Genomic DNA, 20,640 nt, shown 5'->3' on the forward strand with positions numbered 1-20,640 from the left:
AGATATTATATTTAATCGATGTGGGACTACTAACACACCACTCTCACACCCAGAAATGAACATATAGAGTGTGAAGTTTACAAATGACCCAACTATGGACAGAACGGGTGGCCCAATTATGAACAATCCAACACATAACGGTAGAACATGAGCTCTAATACCATATTATGAACAGAGTCATAGTACATGAGAGGTGGAAGAAATTATCTACTCTGTTATCCTTTTCCAAAATGATCGATCATGAACATATACATATGGGTTAAATACAACTGTCAAACTAACTAAACCAACTTAAACTAACTAAAAAAATTTAGAACTAGCTAACAAATAAAGTCAAATAAGTACATGTGTTTAAAATTGCAAGTCATACTTGTTGCAATGATGATGTGTTTCAATCCATGTCTAAGATACATAATGTGTCGGTGACATTGCCCAATTGAACCACAATTTCCGTTGATTACATTGGTGATGTTCACGTCACTTCAAATATTACACTTCCCAGGGTTTTATATATTCCTCAATTAAATTCAACTTACTGTTTGTAAGTACTCTCTCTATAAGTACACTCACCACGAAGTCAAACTTGGTTGTGCGGTTTTAACATGACCACTTTGTTATTCAAGAAGCCAATTCTGGGAGAATGATTGGCAAGGGTGATTGAATTGGGGATTTGTATATCTTGGATCTTCATCAACTTGGTCCAGATTCTATATCATTTGTCAATAAAGTCTCTGTGCAGCTGTGACACCAACGGTTTGGTCATTCATCTTTCAAAGTGTTGTATTCGTTGCACAACAAGCTAGAATATCATATACCCAAAGAAAGGTCCATCCACTTTATGTCACATATGTCCACTTGCAAACAAAGGAGGTTACCTTTTATCTCAAATAATCATGTCTTCACATCTTTTTTGTTTGAGCCATTGTGATATTCTCTCAGTGATCCATCCTATTCTGGTCATAGGTATTTTCTGACTTTAGTCGATGATTGTACTAGATTTACATGGGTTTTCTTGTTGCAATCAAAATCTGATGTTGCTCATGTAATTCCCCGTTTCTTTGCTATGATTGATACTCAATTTCAATGCAATATTAAGTGTTTTCGTTCGGATAATGCCAAAGAATTAGCCTTATTTGAATTCTTCCATCAATGATGTGTTTTACACCAATACTCGTGTGTTGAACTACCACAACAATACTCTGTGGTCAAACAAAAACATCAACATTTACTCAACGTGGCTCGAGCTTTATATTTTCAGTCTGGCATTCCTCCTTCGTTTTGGAATAAAAGTATTCTCACTGTGTGTTATCTCACTAACCGTACTCCATCGTCTGTACTACAAGGCAAGTCACCATTTGAGCTTTTTGCATCATAATGTGATTGATTATTCTAGCCTCAAAGTATTTGACTGCTTGGCATTTGCTTCAACTCTACCTGCAGCTCGATCAAAATTGCAGCCTCGAGCACGTTTGTGTGTATTCCTTGGATACCCACCTGGTGTTAAAGGTTAAAAATTGTATGATCTTGATAGCAAACATATTTTTTTGTCTAGGGATGTGATCTTCCATGAAGAAATATTTCTGTTTCATACTCATACACCTATATTTCCCTCTGTTGATCATTTCCCTGATATTGTTCTTCCCCTAGCTCAGCCTGAAGCTTGCCTTGATGCTCCTGATAAGGAATCCTACTTCAGCACCTCGTCATTCCACTCGTATTCGAAAACAACCATTTTATCTCCAAGATTACCACTGCAATCTTTTTCACGGTTCTGACCCCATACAGCCTTCGGTGCATATACACCATATCCTTATCCAACTATCTTTCCTATGACCAATTAGCACCTGCTTACAAAGCTTTTTTAATTAATGTCTCTTCTGTGTGTGAACCAAAATTCCTATCACCATGCCATCAAACATCTCGAGTGGCAGCATGCAAACTGTTGAGTTAGCTGCATTGGAGAGTAATAATACTTGGTCGATCGTTCCTCCTCCAATTGGTAAACACTCTATTGGTTGCAAGTAGGTCTATAAACTCAAACTTCATGTGGATGACTCGATTGAAAGACATAAAGCTAGGCTTGTTGCTAAAGGATTTAACCAACATGAGGGTGTTGATTTCTTAGACACGTTTTCACTTGTCGCAAAATTGGTCACGATTAAAGTTCTTCTTGCTTTGGCAGCATGTAAGAATTGGCATTTGGTTCAGCTGGATGTTAGTAACGCCTTCTTAAATGGTGATCTATTTGAAGAATTATATATGGACTTGCCACCAGGATATCAATTTCTGGGGGGAGTCGGTTAATAACAGGAACCATATGGTGTGAAAACTTCACAAGTTTATATATGAACTCCGTCAAGCTTCAAGACAATGGAACTCCAAGTTTTCCCAAATTGTGCTCAAGTTTGGTCTTGCTCAATAAAAATTTGTTTATTCTCTATTCACTAACGGATTGAGTTCATCATTCGTGGCTCTATTAGTATATGTGGAGGACATCATTATCACGGGATGTCTCTTGTGCTCATTGAATCCTTAAAACAGTTCTTACACAGTCAATTCAAACTTCGTGATCTGGGCAGCCTGAAATATTTCCTGGGGGTTGATTGCTCGATCTTCCACATGAATTGTATTATCTCAACGCCAATATGCTTTGCAACTTCTTGCTGACACAGGTTTTTTGGCTAGTAAGCCTGTTGTGACACCGATGGATCCTAAGGTTCGTCTGAGTTCAGCTGATGGTGAGCCTCTCGAGGATATTACCCAATACAGGCGTCTTGTGGGTTGTTTACTATATCTCACACTTTCAAGGCCAGATCTTTCGTTTGCTGTTCAAAAACCAAACAAGTTTGTGTCTCAACCTCGCACACCTCATTTACAAGATGTCAATCATATCCTTCGATACATCAAAGGCAATTCAGGTCAGGGTCTTTTCTTCTCAGCATCATTTTCCTACAGCTAAAAGCTTTTTGTGACGCTGATTTGGCAGCCTGTGAGGACTCTCGAAAATCGATTACTGGATTCTGTATCTTTCTTGGACATTCTCTTGTATCATGGAAAGCCAAGAAACAGACAACCGCGTCGTGCTCATCGGCAGAGGCAGATTATAGAGAACTCGCTACAACAGCCATTGAGATAGTTTGGATGACCCATTTACTCTCAGATTTTTCGATTTCTTGTCTGATTCCGCAACTATTTGTTGTGATAATCAAGCTGCAGTGCATATAGCATCGAATACAACTTTCCATGAATGCACAAAACATAATTGAAATTGATTGCTATTTTGTCCGAGACAAATTACATGAAGAGAGTATCAAGCTTTTGTACATACGCTCACAACACCAGTTGCGGATATCCTTACCAAGCCCTTACCTATAGCTTGTTTAGCATCTCTAATGTCCAAGATGGCTATAAAGGATATTTACAAGCCACATTGAGAGGGAGTTTTAAACACATGTGCTTATTTGACTTTATTTTTTAGTTAGTTCTGAATTGGTTTAGTTAGTTTAAGTTGGTTTAGTTAGTTTGACGACTGTACTCAACCCATATGTATATGTTCATGATTGATCGTTTTGGAAAGGATAACGGAGTAGATAATTTCTTCCACATCTCGTGTACTACGGCTCTGTTCGTATTATTATATATGGTTTTATTGTCCATATATATCGATCTATTCTTTTTATATTATACATCATTTATCATTTAATCCCACAAATTCAAATCCAAACATGAATTTTTAACATTGTAACATGTTTATTTTGTTGTGATTATTATTTTTTTTCCTTATTGTAAATATTTTGTAGAAGATCAAATTTTGTTTTTGATAGTCAAACTCCAACTCTTCAAAATAAGAGCACGCCATTGTGGTGGCTTTGTTTGAAGAAAATTGCTCTTCAAGACAACCTTAGCCCTTAGGTTAGGTGCCTATGTTTTCGTCGGATTTTGACTGAAAAAGATGCGGCAAGTGGCTTTAGGCTGTCGCGTTTACATTTAATAATTTGGCAAGAAATTACTGATTTATACTTGTAAAGCAACCAATATAGATGTATGTACGTACATATATAACATTTTTATTAACTATATGTTATACATCCTATCAGAGAAAATTTTTTAACCAGAATAATTAATCTTGATGTTTTTTTCAAGTTTGTAAATAAAAATATCCTTCTATTTTGTACATAAAAAAAGAATAGAATTGAAACACCTTTATTAGTATCAACACTTACTATACATGCTTGAGTATTAATTTAAGAATATTTAGGTAAAAAATTTAAATCAACGTATTGATTTATATATTTAAAGTACCAATCGACTCAAATTAGATACAAAATTATGATTTAGACTTTCAGTGTTAGAGATATGAGAAACACATAGGTCAAATATTTTTTTATATATACCGAACGCTTGTTTTCTATCAGATCTGAAACAGTTGATATCGAAAACTCATATTTTTATAATATATTCAATTACTTGTACTTGTTTTCCACATCGGATTTGATATGTTAGCTCAATAAGTGTAGAAAATTTTTCTTGTGAATCAAATAGTACAAAAACATTTTTTTTCCAGACATGAACTGATCCCAAGTTTGAGTTTGAAAATTTAAATACAATTTACCCCCAATTTTACCCAATTAGTTATGATCTTTAGCTCAAGTTTGCCTTTTTTATTTTATATATCTACCACACAATGTGTTAATTTTTTTATGCAACACATTTCAATCTCATGTATTATAATGTGTTAATTATTTTTATCATGGTTAATGTTAGATGCACTATCTGAAATTAAAATCCTATTAATGTTATTATTAGGAAAAAAAATACATTTGATCCAGTACTGTTTCTCGATTAATGTTTTTTTTGTAACTCTAAAAAATGCCTAACTGATTGAAAAATCATCTGAATCCATTCAAAACCACACTGACCGACGATATCGGCTGGAAATAAATCTAGCAAGCGGACTAGGTCAAGTTATAATAAATGGATGATGAATCCAAGTATCGATCCCACAGAGACTAATATTTAATTACTAGAATTTATATCACTTAACTTAAGCTAGACAAAATAAATAAAAAGATGATATGTGGATTATTAATCTAAACTTTAAATAAAATAATTGCAATTAAAAACGAGAGATTCAAATATCAAGGAGGGATTCAAATTCAAATAAATAACTAAGACACACAATGGTACCAAACTCTACTATGTTGATACGTGTTAAAATCCAACTAATTATTTAATTCTTAACAATTACGGTGAAATCCCGAAATTTATTTATTAAACGATTCCTCGAGTTAATAAACCTATTTAAATCTAATAGTCCAATTATTTCTAATTTAATTTAATTAGATCTAAATGCATTAAATCTTCGTGGAATTTCAGTTTTCACCTAAAACCGCACACTGAAACCGAATACTATTTCTAGTCAGTTTAACCATGTGTTGATGATGTCTTTGTTGCTATATTTAACCAATCATCTTCCGATTCGTGATTAATCAACAGACATGTAAATAGTTGATCAGGCTATTAACAAAAAATATTAAACTAACATCAATCAATAATTAAAATCAAGAAAAATAATATATTGAAAATAAACCAAATATCAAACAAAATATTTTTTGGCCCTATTGTAGTCTTAGCCTAAAGAAAATTATTCCATGAATTTAAAATAGAAGTGAAAACAGATATTTAAGTTCATAGAAGAAAACAAAAGAAAGAATGGGTGAAAGGAATTCTCAGTGATTTGTGGCGTGTGTTGAGGAATTTCTCATGCTTCTGTCTCTGTCTTCCTCCCTGTTTCTTTTCTCTTCTTCCTCCCTGGTGTTGTCTTCCGTGTAGTCTTCTGTTCTGCACTTCCGTCTTCTCTCCTCTACCTCTCTCTTCTTTTCTCTCACTGTTCACGCCTCTGTACGCTTCTGCCTCTCTCTTCCTCTTTGCTTCTCTGCCTCTCTCTTCCACGCTGGTTTTTTTCTTTTGTTTTGCGCCTCCCTTTCACGTCTCTGACTCTTCTCCTTTTTATTCTTCTCAATGGGCCTCATCTTTCAAATATTTTAAGCCCATGTCAAGTATAAAAAATATAGATAAGATATTTATCAAGATTTACATAGATTTTTCTAAATTTTTAATATCATCAAGGAATGCAAATATTTTATTTTCTTTCTTTTGATATTTCGTTTCCTTTGAAATCTTGTAAAATCATCTTATCTTCCAATTTAGGCATTTTTCATCTTCTATTCAAATCTACAATCATTATAAAATTAATTAAGATAAACACAAAATTAGGGATAATAGGTCTAGATAAGCACAAATATTATAAAATAAAATGCCTAAAATCTCTATAAGATTTGGGCTTATCACGCACATTTAAGTTTATGTGAAAAACTCCAGTTTTCAAAAATACGGATAACATACTGCACATGGCAATTCGGTTCTAATTTTTCGAAAAAACGGATCAATCTCACTGTTATTATCGTTAGAGGTATACATCATCTGTCCATTGGGAAAAAATATAATACAAAAATTTTTGTGAGACGGTCTCACGAGTCTATTTTATAAGACATATATTTTATTTGGGTCATCACTAAAAATATTATTTTTTATGTCAAGATTGTTACTTATTATTATAAATATGAGTAGAGTTGATCGTCTCTACTAAAAATATAATATATATATATATATATATATATATATATATATATATATACACACGTGTGGGCGTGGGTCGTTGCTTGGAAAGTGACTTAAGCAAAATACGAATGGAGAAACATAAGCCTGATCAAGATAGCCATAACATGACGCAGCACTGAAAACGATATATGGCAGGATGAGGTATTGGATTTGGTAATAATTATTTTGTTTGATTTTAAACATTTTGCATGCAATTATATAATTGGTGTGATCGGTTTATTTTGATTAAAGATGTAACATTTGTCTTTATTAAAATAGCGATTAAAATGTGATTCCCGAGTTATTATACGATTTGCGATTTGAAATATTATAGTTGTAACTTTACCACCGGTCAACTATAGATTTTTTATAAAACATTAAATATTTGGTCCTAAAATTAGTATCTTTCACGTGTTTGATTTCTACGTATTGCAATTAGTGCAAACTATTGAGAGATTGTGTTAATGCGAAATAATTTTCCCTATTGGGAAAATGATGGAAAATTTACTCTTGAGTTGTGTACAACTTCAAAAATAAGAGTTGCATCAATATATATTTTGATAAACGATAAACATCCGGACATATAAATGATAATATGACCCTATACTAGTTATATTGATTAATATAATTATTTTAAAATTCATGTCTATTTCGTTTAATTTAAAGAAATAATTAATCAATTAAAACATGACAAAAACTCGTGTGATAAAAAATAATATGAAATCTCGATTTCGAGATTCAAGATAAAAACATGACAAAAACTTGTGTGAGACGGTATCACGGGTCGTGTTTTGTGAGACGGATATCTTATTTGGGTCATCCATGAAAAATTATTACTTTTTATGCTAAGAATATTACTTTTTATTGTGAATATCGGTAGGGTTGACTCGTCTTACAGATAAAGATTCATGAGACCGTTTCACAAATACCTACTCAAAAAACATTCACCAACTTAAACAAAATTTCTTTTTAAATCAAAAGATATGTTGTCTCAAATTAAATCCATTCTTCCAAATATATCTTACCTAACCTTCTCTGGCATCTTATATTTATTTCCCAAATGAAAACGGGCCCGGAAGACGGGACTTGCAAATGTGAACAATGTACAATGTGATCGTGCACAGATATTCTATGCTACATAGTCTTTATTAGGGGTGGGGCCTAAGCCTCAAACCGACAAAATGAAGGCCGGTGGATCATCCACACAACAGTAAGGGAGATATTCGAAGGCATCGAAAGTAAAAATAGATATTTCTAGAAATATTTATATATTTGTTTCTAAAATAAATTCATTCACCGACTCTTCCCATTGGTTTCTCGACTGGTTGGGAACAAAGAAAAATGGTCATGTGGTTTGGCTTTTGTAGCATATTGTATTTGTCAGAAACTGAATATCACGACCAGTGACTTGTAGCACATCTCAGTGACAAACTGTCAAGTTTAAGATGAGATTTCGAGTTTGAAATATAATTGTAATCATTAACTAATCCCTCTTAAAAAAATTGAATATTGCATTATACGTAGAAATTAAGAGTATATTCATATTTCTTTCGGTACAGTAGATTTTACATAATTGTTTATTTGGCATAAAAAAAGATTACATATGATGAGGTAATAATACTTCAAAAACACAAACCGTAAAAACCTTCTCTGGCATGCATGCATGCATATGCAAGAAACAATTATCGAAGGCAAAAACATTTTTTAATCGGTTTAAAAAAAAATTTCAAATACGAGAGGAAATGGTACGTAGTTTCGGTATGGGTAGCTAGGTCCTCGCACTAAGTAGGGGCGATCGAGGGAGTGGAGAGTGAGGGGATTGCAACGAAACCACCCAATTTTCATCATACATTTGTGAAGGAAAACTTAGTGTGAGATGTCCTTTGCTTGACTTCTTTTGCTTCATCCCTTGTTGCGGTACTTGATAATTCTCTCGAACCACAAACTTCCTAATTCTTGCAAGAGCGATTCTCATCGTTTTTATGTCAATATTCGCGAAACAAACCCTAAACCAACCGGGCTCGTGGCAGTGAAACGACGACCCTGGGGACACGTTAAGCTTCACATCACTTATGATAACCCTCCACAGATCCATTTCACCTTCAAAAGTTGCCTCTTTTAACAGTGGCCTTAAGTCCATCCAAACGTATACTCCTGCATTGCTTTCTAAACACTTGATCCCCATTTCCTCCAACCCTCTGGTGAAAAAGTCGTGCTGGTTCGCTAGTCTTATAGCACTCTCGGTGAGATATTTCTCGACAAATTCTTCGTCTGATAGCATGAACGCTAGAAAATATTGAGTCTGAGACGAGATTAGTCCGAAGCTCGACATCTTACGAGCACAACTCACGACTTTGTCGTTGTAGGAGTACACTATGCCGACCCTGAATCCCGGAATCCCCATGTCCTTTGACAAACTGTACACGATGTGTATCAGGTCACGATCACATTCCATTTCTTCGATTATCTCAGAAACGCTAACCAATTTCGGGCCACGAATACAGTGGCCGAGTATATTTCATCACACACGAGGTGGATTTTCTTGTCATTTATGAAGTTCACCAGCATCTTAAAGGTTGCCTTGTCCATGGTTGTGCCCAATGGGTTGGAAGGATTTGCTATGATTAGGCCTTTCACCTCGATGTTTGCTTTCCTTGCATTTTCATATGCGTCTTCTAGGGACTTTTTGGTTAGCCGGAAATTGTTCCTGCTTTCGCAGTCTACGTACAGCAGTTGCACCCTGGTTCTCCATCTCAAATCCCTATCAAATCTGTTCAAAATTCAAACCACATGTCATGAATAACTAAACAAACCAAATATGACTAAGTTATAAAGTATATAATTTTTTTTAGTAAAACTCATACTTATGTCTATGTAATAGAATTCAAGAATATCCGACACATTTGACTGTTTGGTGACGAGGTAATGGATCATGAATCAAGGCCACGTAATATGGTTGACGCTTGTCCTATAATATTGTATTTAAATAGACGTTGAAATTTTGAGTACTTTTATATTAGTCCAGTCAACTCCTTTAAGTGATTGGACTTTTGGTGAGTTGAATAGTACTCTGTGTCGGTTTAGTTTTTCGTAATTCACAGCTGTATGAAATGGGTAGGTGCAGTGCGTGACAGACAATTAATTAGCTAGTCGTGCCTTTTCTCTCGAAAACGTTCTTAAAATCGACATTCCATGCACATCCAATCACGGCTTTGTCTGCCTAAAACATTCTAAAATGGATTTGCCTTTAATTCTAAGTTCAATCCATTATAATCCTTTAAAGAATATACGAGTGCGACCAAGTCATGTTATATATATAAATCGTTATATTTAGTTTATAACATACCAAAAACAGAAAAATTCTACTGGAAGGCGGTATATATTCAAATGATGGAACATACGCTGGATAACAAGGCGAAGGGACCAAGAATCCGTCTCCACGATTGGCCAAACAGAACATCAGTATCTCGCTGGCTCCGGTGGCTCCACCAGCAATTACTATGCGTTCCGGATCAAAGCTGGCTCGTCCCCCTCTCACTTTCTCCATTAACTTCGCCACCGCCTGGAGGAAAAAAAAAACAAAAATAAATATATACATATATATCGAACCAAAAATCTTCTAGCTCTATATAAAAAATTGACAGAGTTCAACGTGCCCCGATGGAAGCATGATCACTGAGAATTAATTCCTAAGCATAGAGAGGGGGCGAAACAGATTATCCACGATTTTCATTCGATATATATATGATCTTATTATAAGGTTTTTGGGCTAGCTCGTACATTTCTAAACTGAGGCAAGCCATGATAATCTTGAAAACTTGAGATATCTTTGAATGCATGAACTCCTTCGGGAGTGCAGATTGAAGCTCGGGGGTTTTTCTTGAGCCAATCCTCAAACAACTCGACAGAAAGCTGCAAAAAAATGCGGAAGAATGAGAAAAACAAATAATGGTGTGTGTGTGTGTGTGTTTGTATAATATCTGACAATGCTAATTCACATACCCCATTTTCAGCAAGTCCCATCTGTATAACTCCTTCACGGTTGCTCGTGGGGTGAAAGGGATCATTGTCATAAGCTTTCCATCCTTCGAAATACAGAGAGTTTTCGCCATGATCGTCGCTAGTCGCTAGCTTTGACAAATTTGAACTCCCCTTTAGCTCCATTACACTTATTAAAAAAAATTTTATTAACGAATGTATATGTGTGAAATCTTGCTCTGGCGCTTGAACAGATAGGAGAAAAAAGAGGGGACACATCGGCTATTTATAGGGAGAAGCTACCACTGGAAAATGTCAGGAAAAAATGGCTTAATTTAACATAGGAAAATTAGAGGATGGGAACAAAGAACAAAGTCGGTTTCAACGTTCAAAAGGGCGTGTAATCTGTCAAATGCAGGTAATCGCTTCCTTGGTAAGCATGCGTACGTACATGAGATTCAATGAAGAAATATCCACAGTCCCTTTTTTTTTCTCATGTCTTGATTTTTGCATTCATTGGAGATTTTTAAAAAATTTCAAAGGGTACAAGAGCAAAAAAAAAATATCAAAGGGTACAAGAGCAAATATCATCGGTAAATTAAAGTCAAAATATATAATTATTTTTAGACCTTCGATCAGTGAAATGAAAAAAAAAATTAAAAATGTTAGGCTGGATTTGGTGTTGGTGTTGCATCAACTACTACTACTAATAATAATAAGAATTCTATTTATTCACATTACCATACAATGTTTAATATTATTATTCTAAACTTTTGAATTGTAAGAACCATAAATAATAAGTAAAATAAAGTACACCAAATTGATTAAATCGAGCCTCTTGTGAATAGTAGAGAATATAGAGAAGAGAGAATGATTTTTTTGTGTGCTTTATTCATCATTGGAGACCTCTATTTATAGAGTAGATTTACAGAACTTGAATAGGTAACAATATCAATAATCATCTATAATATCTTTTCTATAATACTCCCCCTTAGATGATTATCGACTCATTAAATCACTTCTAAGAGATGTGGGAGTTCAAATGCTACCTCGTTAAAACCTTGTCAGTAAAAACCCAATGAAAAAATCTGAACGAAGGAAAAAATGTACAATAATAGATACTCCCCCTGATCTCAATCATCTGAGATCCTTCAACTGATGCATCCCTATCTTGTGCACCAATTTCTTGAATGTTGAAGTTGGTAATGCCTTTGTAAATAAGTCAGCTACATTGTTGCTTGAGCGAATTTGATGGACGTCAATATCACCATTTTCTTGAAGCTCATGTGTATAGAAAAACTTTGGTGAAATATGCTTTATTCTATCACCTTTGATGTAGCCTCCTTTTAACTGCGCAATGCAAGCAGTATTATCTTCGAATATTACTGTTGGGTCATCTTTGGCTGTTGGGAGTCCACATGATTCTTGAATATGTTGTGTCATAGATCTCAACCACACACACTCCCGACTTGCTTCATGCATTGCAATGATCTCAGAGTGATTTGAAGACGTCGCTGTTAAGGATTGTTTCACCGACTTCCATGATATAGCAGTGTCTCCTCGTGTAAACACATAACCTGTCTGGGATTTAGCTTTATGTGGATCAGAAAGATATCCTGCATCTGCATATCCGACTAAAGGAGACTTTGATTTTGTCGAATAAAATAATCTCATATCAATTGTACCCCGAAGGTAACGAAATATGTGTTTTACACCATTCCAATGTCTTCGGGTTGGACATGAGTTATATCTCGCTAAAAGATTAACAGAAAATGATATATCTGGGCGAGTACAATTTGCGAGATATGACAGTGCACCAATGGCACTTAGATATGGTACTTCTGGACCAACGATTTTTTCTCCATTTTCAGGTGGTCGAAAAGGATCTTTGTTAGCATCAAGTGATCGAACAAACATTGGTGATGCTAATGGGTGTACCTTGTCCATGTAAAAGCGCTTTAATATTTTTTTTGTATATGATGATTGATGAACAAATATTCCCTCTTGCAAATGTTCAATATGCAATCCGAGGCAAAATTTTGTCTTTCCTAAATCTTTCATCTCAAACTCATTTTTCAAGTAATTGACAGTTTTAGTAAGCTCTTCTGGAGTGCCAATTAGATTTAGATCATCAACATATACTGCCACGATTGCAAAACCCTCATCTGTTCTTTTTATAAAAGCGCATGGACAAATAGCATTATTTGTGTATCCTTCTTTTAACAAATATTCACTAAGACGATTGTACCACATGCGACCAGATTGCTTTAATCCATATAAGGATTTATGCAGTTTTATTGATAACATAGCCTTGGGCGCTTCACCATTTTCTTTCGATAGTTTGAATCCTTCAGGCACTTTCATATATATATCACCATCAAGTGAACCATAAAGATAAACAGTTACAACATGCATAAGTCGCATATCAAGAGTTTCTAATACTGCTAAACTGATTAGGAATCGAAAAGTAGTGGCATCCATCACAAGTGAATATGTTTCCTCATAGTCAATTCCAGGTCTCTGCGAGAAACTTTGGGCTATGAGTCGGGCCTTGTATCTTACAATTTCACCATTTTCATTCATCTTTCGTACAAAAACCCATCTGTATCCTACTGGGATTACATTTTCAGGTGTTCGTACTACAGGTCCGAACACTTTATGTTTTTCTAGTGAGTCTAATTCAGTTTGTATGGCCTTCTTCCACTTTGGCCAATCATCTCTTTGTTGACAATCCTTAACGGATTGTGGTTCTGGGTCTTCATTATGTATGATGTCAAAGGCGACATTTAGGGCAAAGACATTCTCAACAATTGTGTTATTTCGATCCCACAATTTTCGAGATGATATATAATTTATTGAAATCTCATTATTTTCATGAGGATTTGATTCTTCAGGAATAATATTATCCAAGTTTAGTTCATTGATCTCTTTTACTATATCATCCAAGATTTCTTCTTCGGGAGCTTTTGAATTTTCTTTCTCTTGTACATTTCTTTTTCGAGGTACAATATCCTTTGAACCAATTGGTCGACCACGCTTCTGGCGTATTTTAGATTCATTTGCAGGTTGAATAATAGCTGGTCCTACGGGGACATCAATTTTTACAGGGGTATTCTCTGCATGTATATGTGACTTTGTCACATTCTTTGTATTAACAAAAGCACAGGGCAATTGATTTGCAATTCTTTGCAAGTGAATGATTCTTTCAACTCCTTGCTCACATTGATTATTTCGAGGATCATAATGAGATAGTGTTTTCTCATTCCAACAAATCTTTTGTTGTTCTTCGGGACACAACTTTATTTCTCCTAGATTTGGAAATTTCAATTCATCGAAGTGGCAATCTGCAAATCTCGCAGTAAACAAATCTCCTGTTAAAGGTTCCAAAATCTAATAATAGATGGTGAATCATATCCCACATAAATCCCAAGTCTACGTTGTGGGCCCATTTTGGTTCGCTGTGTAGGTGGGAGAGGGACTTGTACTGCACAACCAAATACTCGAAAGTGAGAAACATCAGGCTCTCGACCATAAGCAAGTTGTAAGGGTGAGTATTGGTGATAATTAGTTGGCCTTATACGAATCAATGATGCAGCATGTAATATGGCATGTCCCCACACAGATGATGGAAGTTTGGTTCTCATCAATAATGGTCTAGCAATTAATTACAAACGCTTAATAAATGACTCTGCTAAGCCATTTTTTGTATGGACATGGGCAACCGAATGCTCAACTGAAATCCCTATTGACATACAATAGTCATTAAATGTCTGCAATTTAAATTCAGCAGCATTATCAAGACGAATTGTCTTGATTGAGTGATCTGGGAATTGAGCTCGTAATTTAATAATTTGCGCAAGTAATCTAGCAAAAGCTATATTTCGAGTTGAAAGAAAACTAACATGTGACCATCTAGTAGACGCATCAATCAATACCATGAAGTATCGAAATGGTCCACATGGTGGGTGTATAGGTCCACAAATATCCCCATGAATTCTCTCCAAGAAGGTTGGGATTTCAACATCAATCTTTGTAGGGGAAGGTCTTATAATTAGTTTGCCTTGTGAGCAAGCTACACATGGATAATCATTGTGTAAAAGAATCTTCTGGTTCTTTAGAGGGTGTCCATGTGAGTTAATTATTATTCTGCGCATCATTATTGCCCCAGGGTGACCAAGTCGATCATGCCATAATTTGAAGCTCTGTTGGTCAACAAACTTCTGGTTTGTGACAATGTTTGCTTCGACTGTTTTTATTGTTGTAAAATACATTCCAGAAGGAAGTGTACATAATTTTTCTTTTATCTGCTTCTGGCCAGATATAATAGATGTTATGCAACGGTATTCGAATTTATTTTCATTTAATGTTTCAATATTGTATTCATTTCGGCGGATGCCTTTAAAGCTAAGCAAATTTCTACTGGATTTGCTCGCATATAGGGCATTTTCAATATATAGCCTTGTATTATTTGGTAAAATGATTTTTGCCTTTCCATAACCTTCAATAATTTTTGATGCACCCGATATTGTTGTAACATTATTTTCAGCTAATGTTAACTCCAAAAAATACCTTTTATTTTGAAGAATGGTATGTGTTGTACCACTATCCACTAAGCATTCATCCTGACATTTCATCGTTAATCTAAAATAAAAATATAATTCAATAAGCTAAATTCAATAAATAATGTGTAAAGCTTTCAAAGGAAATATTTTATTGAATAATGAAAACATTTATTGAATAACAAAATAAACCTCCATGACAAATCCTAAACATGAACTGAAAATCAAAATAAAAACGAGACCACGATAACCTAATAAACAATAGAAATTCAAAGTAGGAACAAGAGCAATGAAAGTAATTACTTATTATTTTCTAACACACCACCACCAATCAAATTATCTATATTTCCATCTGGATTAGCAAAGAAATCAGAGACGTCCAAGTGAGTTATATCAATTGGATCATCATTGTCCACAAAATTTATCTCCATTTTTCCATTTTCCTTGATTGATTTTTGGTATAGATCCACAAGATGTTTTGCCGTACGACAGGTACGAGACCAATGCCCTTTCATTCCACATCTATAACATTTTTCTTCATATACTTTGGAACTCTTCTCCTTTGCTTCTTCATTATTGGAATTCCACTGCTGGTGGCTTGTTTTATGTTTCTTTCCATTTTGTTGCTGATAGTATCATCTTTTTGGCCACGCCCACGCCCACGCCCACGTCCACGTCCACGTCCACGTCCATTGTTATGATTTTGAGTGGAATTAGCATTCGCTTCAGGAAATGCGATTTCATATTCTTCAGGAAATGTAGTTCCATTTGCTTCAGGAAATGGTGTGGATCCAGTTGGGCGCATTTGGTGATTTTTCATGAGCAGCTCATTGTTTTGTTCAGCAACTAGTAAGCATGAGATGAGTTCAGAGTACCTTTGAAATCCACGTTCACGATATTGCTGCTGCAGGAGCACGTTTGATGCATGAAAAGTGGAGAATGTTTTTTCTAACATGTCTTGATCAGTCACTTTCTCTCCACAAAGTATCAGTGTGGAACTAGTCTTGAATAATGCAGAGTTATAGTCACTTACGGACTTAAAATCTTGTAACCGTAGGTGCATCCATTCATATCGAGCTCTTGGGAGAATTACAGTTCGTTGATGGTCAAATCTTTCTTTTAGATTTTTCCAAAGCTCTCGTGACTCTTTCACAGTGAGATATTCGACTTTCAACCCATCATTGAGGTGATGACGGAGAAAAATAAGTGCCTTTGCACGGTCCTGCTGGGACATTTCATTTCTTTCTTTTATTGTATCTCCTAAATTCATAGAGATAAGGTGGACCTCGGCATCCAAAATCCATGATAAATAATTTTTTCCAGTCAAGTCAAGTGCTTCAAATTCAAGTTTGGTGATGTTCGCCATTGCAACTTAAAAAATATTATATAATTAGAATCATGACATAAATAAAGTAAAATTGCATTACTATTATTGAAAATAAATATTATAACAAATTATGCATGTTACTAGTTTTACTATGTCATTTTGAAATTTTGTTATTCTATTTGTTAAACTAACATCGATGCAGGTGTACATTGAGATGTGCTCAATTAATAATTTATGTATCTATTACAAATTGCACTAATTACAAATTGTAGCATTATAAAATAAAGAAAAAAATAAAACTCTTTTATGCACAATTATTCTAAATACGTAAAACAAATATCACAGAATCCTGCCCAACTTCGTAAACAAACCATATATTTCTTGAAAAGTAAAAAATCCAACACTTTGGACTTAAAGAAATTATAATAAAATTTATGTCTTAAAAAAAATTACTCCCACACCTAGAATTTCTCACACCACTGCTGTGGTTGTGAAGAATTATTATTATTATTTTTTTTTATGGTCCAATTGATATCAAAAATAGTGTTGTGATTGACTTAAAAATTATCATAAAACTAGTAAATACTAGTATTCACACAATATTTTAGCGACTATTTAAATCATCAAAATTCAAATAATATAAATCTTAAATAAGCAATCCAAGATATGAAAAAAACTTAAATCAAAACAACAATACATTTATAATCAATATTCTTCAAGAATATTGTCGAAACATATGATAGTTATCTAAATTCTTCAGGAATATGATAACATTATATTTTATATCAATATTATTCATAGATATTGATAGATCTTTATGATTTTAGATCAAGATTCTTCGGGAATATTAATAAATCTTATTCATCTATATTTTATTCATAGATCTATCAATATCTTCAACATAAAGTTGTGTTGTGCTACTTCAGAAGCATCAACATAAAATTAAAAGTTGTGCTTCTTCAGGAGCATCGATATAAATCTATAATTTGTGCTGCTTCGGGAGCATCAATATTAAATCTAAATATTGTGCTTCTTCAAGAGCATTCATACAAGAATAAGAATAAATTATTTATAAATTTTACCTTGAAGAGCACTCGTGCTGATAACGTGTTGTGAATAGTAGAGAATATAGAGAAGAGATAATGATTTTTTTGTGTGCTTTATTCATCATTGGAGACCTCTATTTATAGAGTAGATTTACAGAACTTGAATAGGTAACAATATCTATAATCATCTATAATATCTTTTCTATAATAGAGCCTACATTTTTATACAAACATAAACCGTTTAGTTTTTTTAACTTAAGATGTTGACTTTACATCAAGCAAGTTAGTAATTCTGAATGTAACATCGTCAGTTTTTGACGTGATATTAACATTACAACGGAAAATGATTAAAAGTGAAAACACGCAAGATCAACCCACTTGTTAACTAGACTAAGATCGACTAATCAATTTTAACTATTTAGATGACTGAAAATCGAAAAAGATCAAGTTATTTTTGAAATTGTAATTTTCCGGTTTATTTAGAAATCTTGTCTATTTTCTCATTATCAATCAATCCTTCATAATATTTCGGTGCCCGCTCACGCGATCTGCTACGATTTGTCCCTATCAACCCGTACATACGTGTGATCATCAATGCATTCATATAATGTAATTTTCATAGCATATGAACGTAAAAACAAACAATAATTAGATGAGTAGGTTTCTTGTGAGACGGTCTCACGAATCTTTATCTATGAGACGGGTCAACCATATCAATATTCACAATAAAAAGTAATATTTTTTCATTGATGACCCAAATAAGAGATCCGTCTCACAAAATACGACCCGTTAGACTGTCTCACACAAGTTTTTTCCTTATTAAATAATCTAGACAAAAACTTGTGTGAGACGGTTTCACGGTTCATATTTATGACACGGATCTCTTATTTAGGTCATCCATGAAAAAATATTATTTTTTATACTAAGAGTATTACTTTTTATTCTGAATATCAGTAGGGTTGATCCGTCTCACAGATAAAGATCCGTGAGATCGTCTCACAAGAGACCTACTCAATAATCTAAGACATACCGACCAGCACTCCAAATTCGAATCCTAGAAATCCAATTTTTTTTCAAAATATCAAATCGAATGCGATGTTTAACTTAAGCTGGGGATGGATGGATAATTGGGTTCGAAGATCTATATATCAATAATTGAGAAATAATGGTTAAATTATCCAAAAGTTGAATATAAATGTGCAGAAAGCACATAAAAAGAATGGCTCATCGAATGTTTGAAGAGATCGGACTTCAGCAATCTCGTGTTAATCATTAACTAATAACCATGGATGGGAACTTGAAAAACCATTAGAATTTGTTAGAAATTTGAGCTACATGTTACCGCCCCTCCAACATAGAGATAATTGTTTCTTCTTTAATTTTGTGGGTACTGCTCACCATTCCGGCCGGAATTATTATATATATTGTATGACCATAATTTACATTTGTTAAAATTTGTGTGTATGTAATATACTGAGGATGTACTTGATGAGAGGATTTGGATCTGCATGAAGAGAGATTCGAAGTGACTTCATATTTCGATGGATTGGAAATCTACTATAGTTGTACTTGGTGTATGGATTTGGAATCTATGAATTTTGATTATAGTTTTATTGTTTACTATAAAGTTAATAGATCAAATGTTAACTCAATATTTTACTTATTTACGCATTAGTAATACAAAGTGGAATGTATTTCGAATGACATTATTATTGGGTGAACTTGAAATTCTTCATAATTAACATGAAATGTTATATAAATATTTAAGGAGCTGATTGTACTTGAAGTTTATGTTTTTATTTTTCTAAACAACCAAAATATATTTAAAATGCATGGATTTGGAATTTATCCATCCAAATATAACTTACGGTAATTTAAAAAATAAACAGTTAAGAATTTAAATCCATTATTTCTTTCAACATTTCTATCATTGATAATCTTTATAGTGAAAGTGTGGATCTGATATGGATGTACGTATCTCCATTCTAAATACAAACATATTTGATATGTTGAGAAATTACATTTTTTTATCATATTATTACTCAATTAACAATCATACTTTACTAACTTGTATTTTTTTTGTTCAATTTTAGTCTCTTTTCATTGAAGCATTAGCGTGACATTCGTCGTCGTGTCAGCATTTCCTGATGAGACGTCATCCGCGAATGAATATATAAATAAGTTGAATCTCGGAGAATTTTGGATTGTATGTGTCTTTCTAGTAGTTATTCTTAAGTCTATCATATCTGTAACTTTTATAATATTCACATGTAGCTTGATTCAGTCTTGGATATGGGCGAAAGCTCCTAAAGCCTTTACGAGACTTAAAAGGTCCGGAGAAAGATAGATATCTACTTTGCGTGAAGTGAGTGAAGGAAAGACTTCTTTTGACATTTTCACATTGAAAGAAAGATGCGAAACTCTTGTAGATGAGGCTTTTTTCACATCTAAGATTCTCACTAGGTCAGAGCTAGTGTTAAACTTCCGATCCTCCAAAAAAAAAAAAAGTTGTAACATTTTCAGTAAAAAAATAATTAAAATTAAACAAAATACAAATCAGTAAACAAAAACTGATGACCGCTATCCCTCTTTTGTCCAACTATTCGATAGTACAGATTCCATCAGATTTGTTGAACGTGCCGCCATGTTGACTATACCATGTCTTATAATTAGTTCATTGTTTCCATACGCGCTTGTATTTATTCCCCGCGTGACAAGAATCAACAATTACAGTTTCCATTGGGAGCAAGTAATCGTACTTGTACGTGGTTTGATTTTGGAAGAACAAATCCAGTGTTTATTACTGTTGCATGCATCACGGCTGCTCGTGAATCCCGCCATCCACCGGCCATGCACCGTACGTCATTTGGTTACCTTTAGATAATTGGATGGACAGCTGAGTAGCTAGCTATTCATCCAAACTAGAAATTAAACTACGTACATATTTCTGTCGACAAAATGTTTTTCAAAAACGTGGGCGTTGGCATATTTGACGGGTTGGCAGAAATTTCGTGGAAATTTCAGAAGACGCGTTTTCACACTGACAGAGGTTCTATAAATAGAGCTCCCC

At 34.1% G+C, this 20,640-nt stretch overlaps 1 protein-coding gene and 1 pseudogene across 1 annotated transcript; both read right to left on the reverse strand.

Annotated features, from left to right (window-relative positions):
• Nucleotides 1-8,226: 8,226 nt before the first annotated feature.
• LOC142518609 (1-aminocyclopropane-1-carboxylate synthase-like) lies at nt 8,227-10,870 on the reverse strand (annotated as a pseudogene).
• A 4,838-nt stretch (nt 10,871-15,708) lies between these two features.
• Nucleotides 15,709-16,563, reverse strand: LOC142519584 (uncharacterized). The gene has a single exon (XM_075622626.1). The coding sequence runs from the start codon at nt 16,561-16,563 to the stop codon at nt 15,709-15,711; it is 855 nt and encodes a 284-aa protein (XP_075478741.1).
• Nucleotides 16,564-20,640: the final 4,077 nt, after the last annotated feature.

Source organism: Primulina tabacum, chromosome 11 (assembly GCF_025594145.1).
Source record: "Primulina tabacum isolate GXHZ01 chromosome 11, ASM2559414v2, whole genome shotgun sequence".
Lineage (NCBI taxonomy): Eukaryota > Viridiplantae > Streptophyta > Magnoliopsida > Lamiales > Gesneriaceae > Primulina > Primulina tabacum.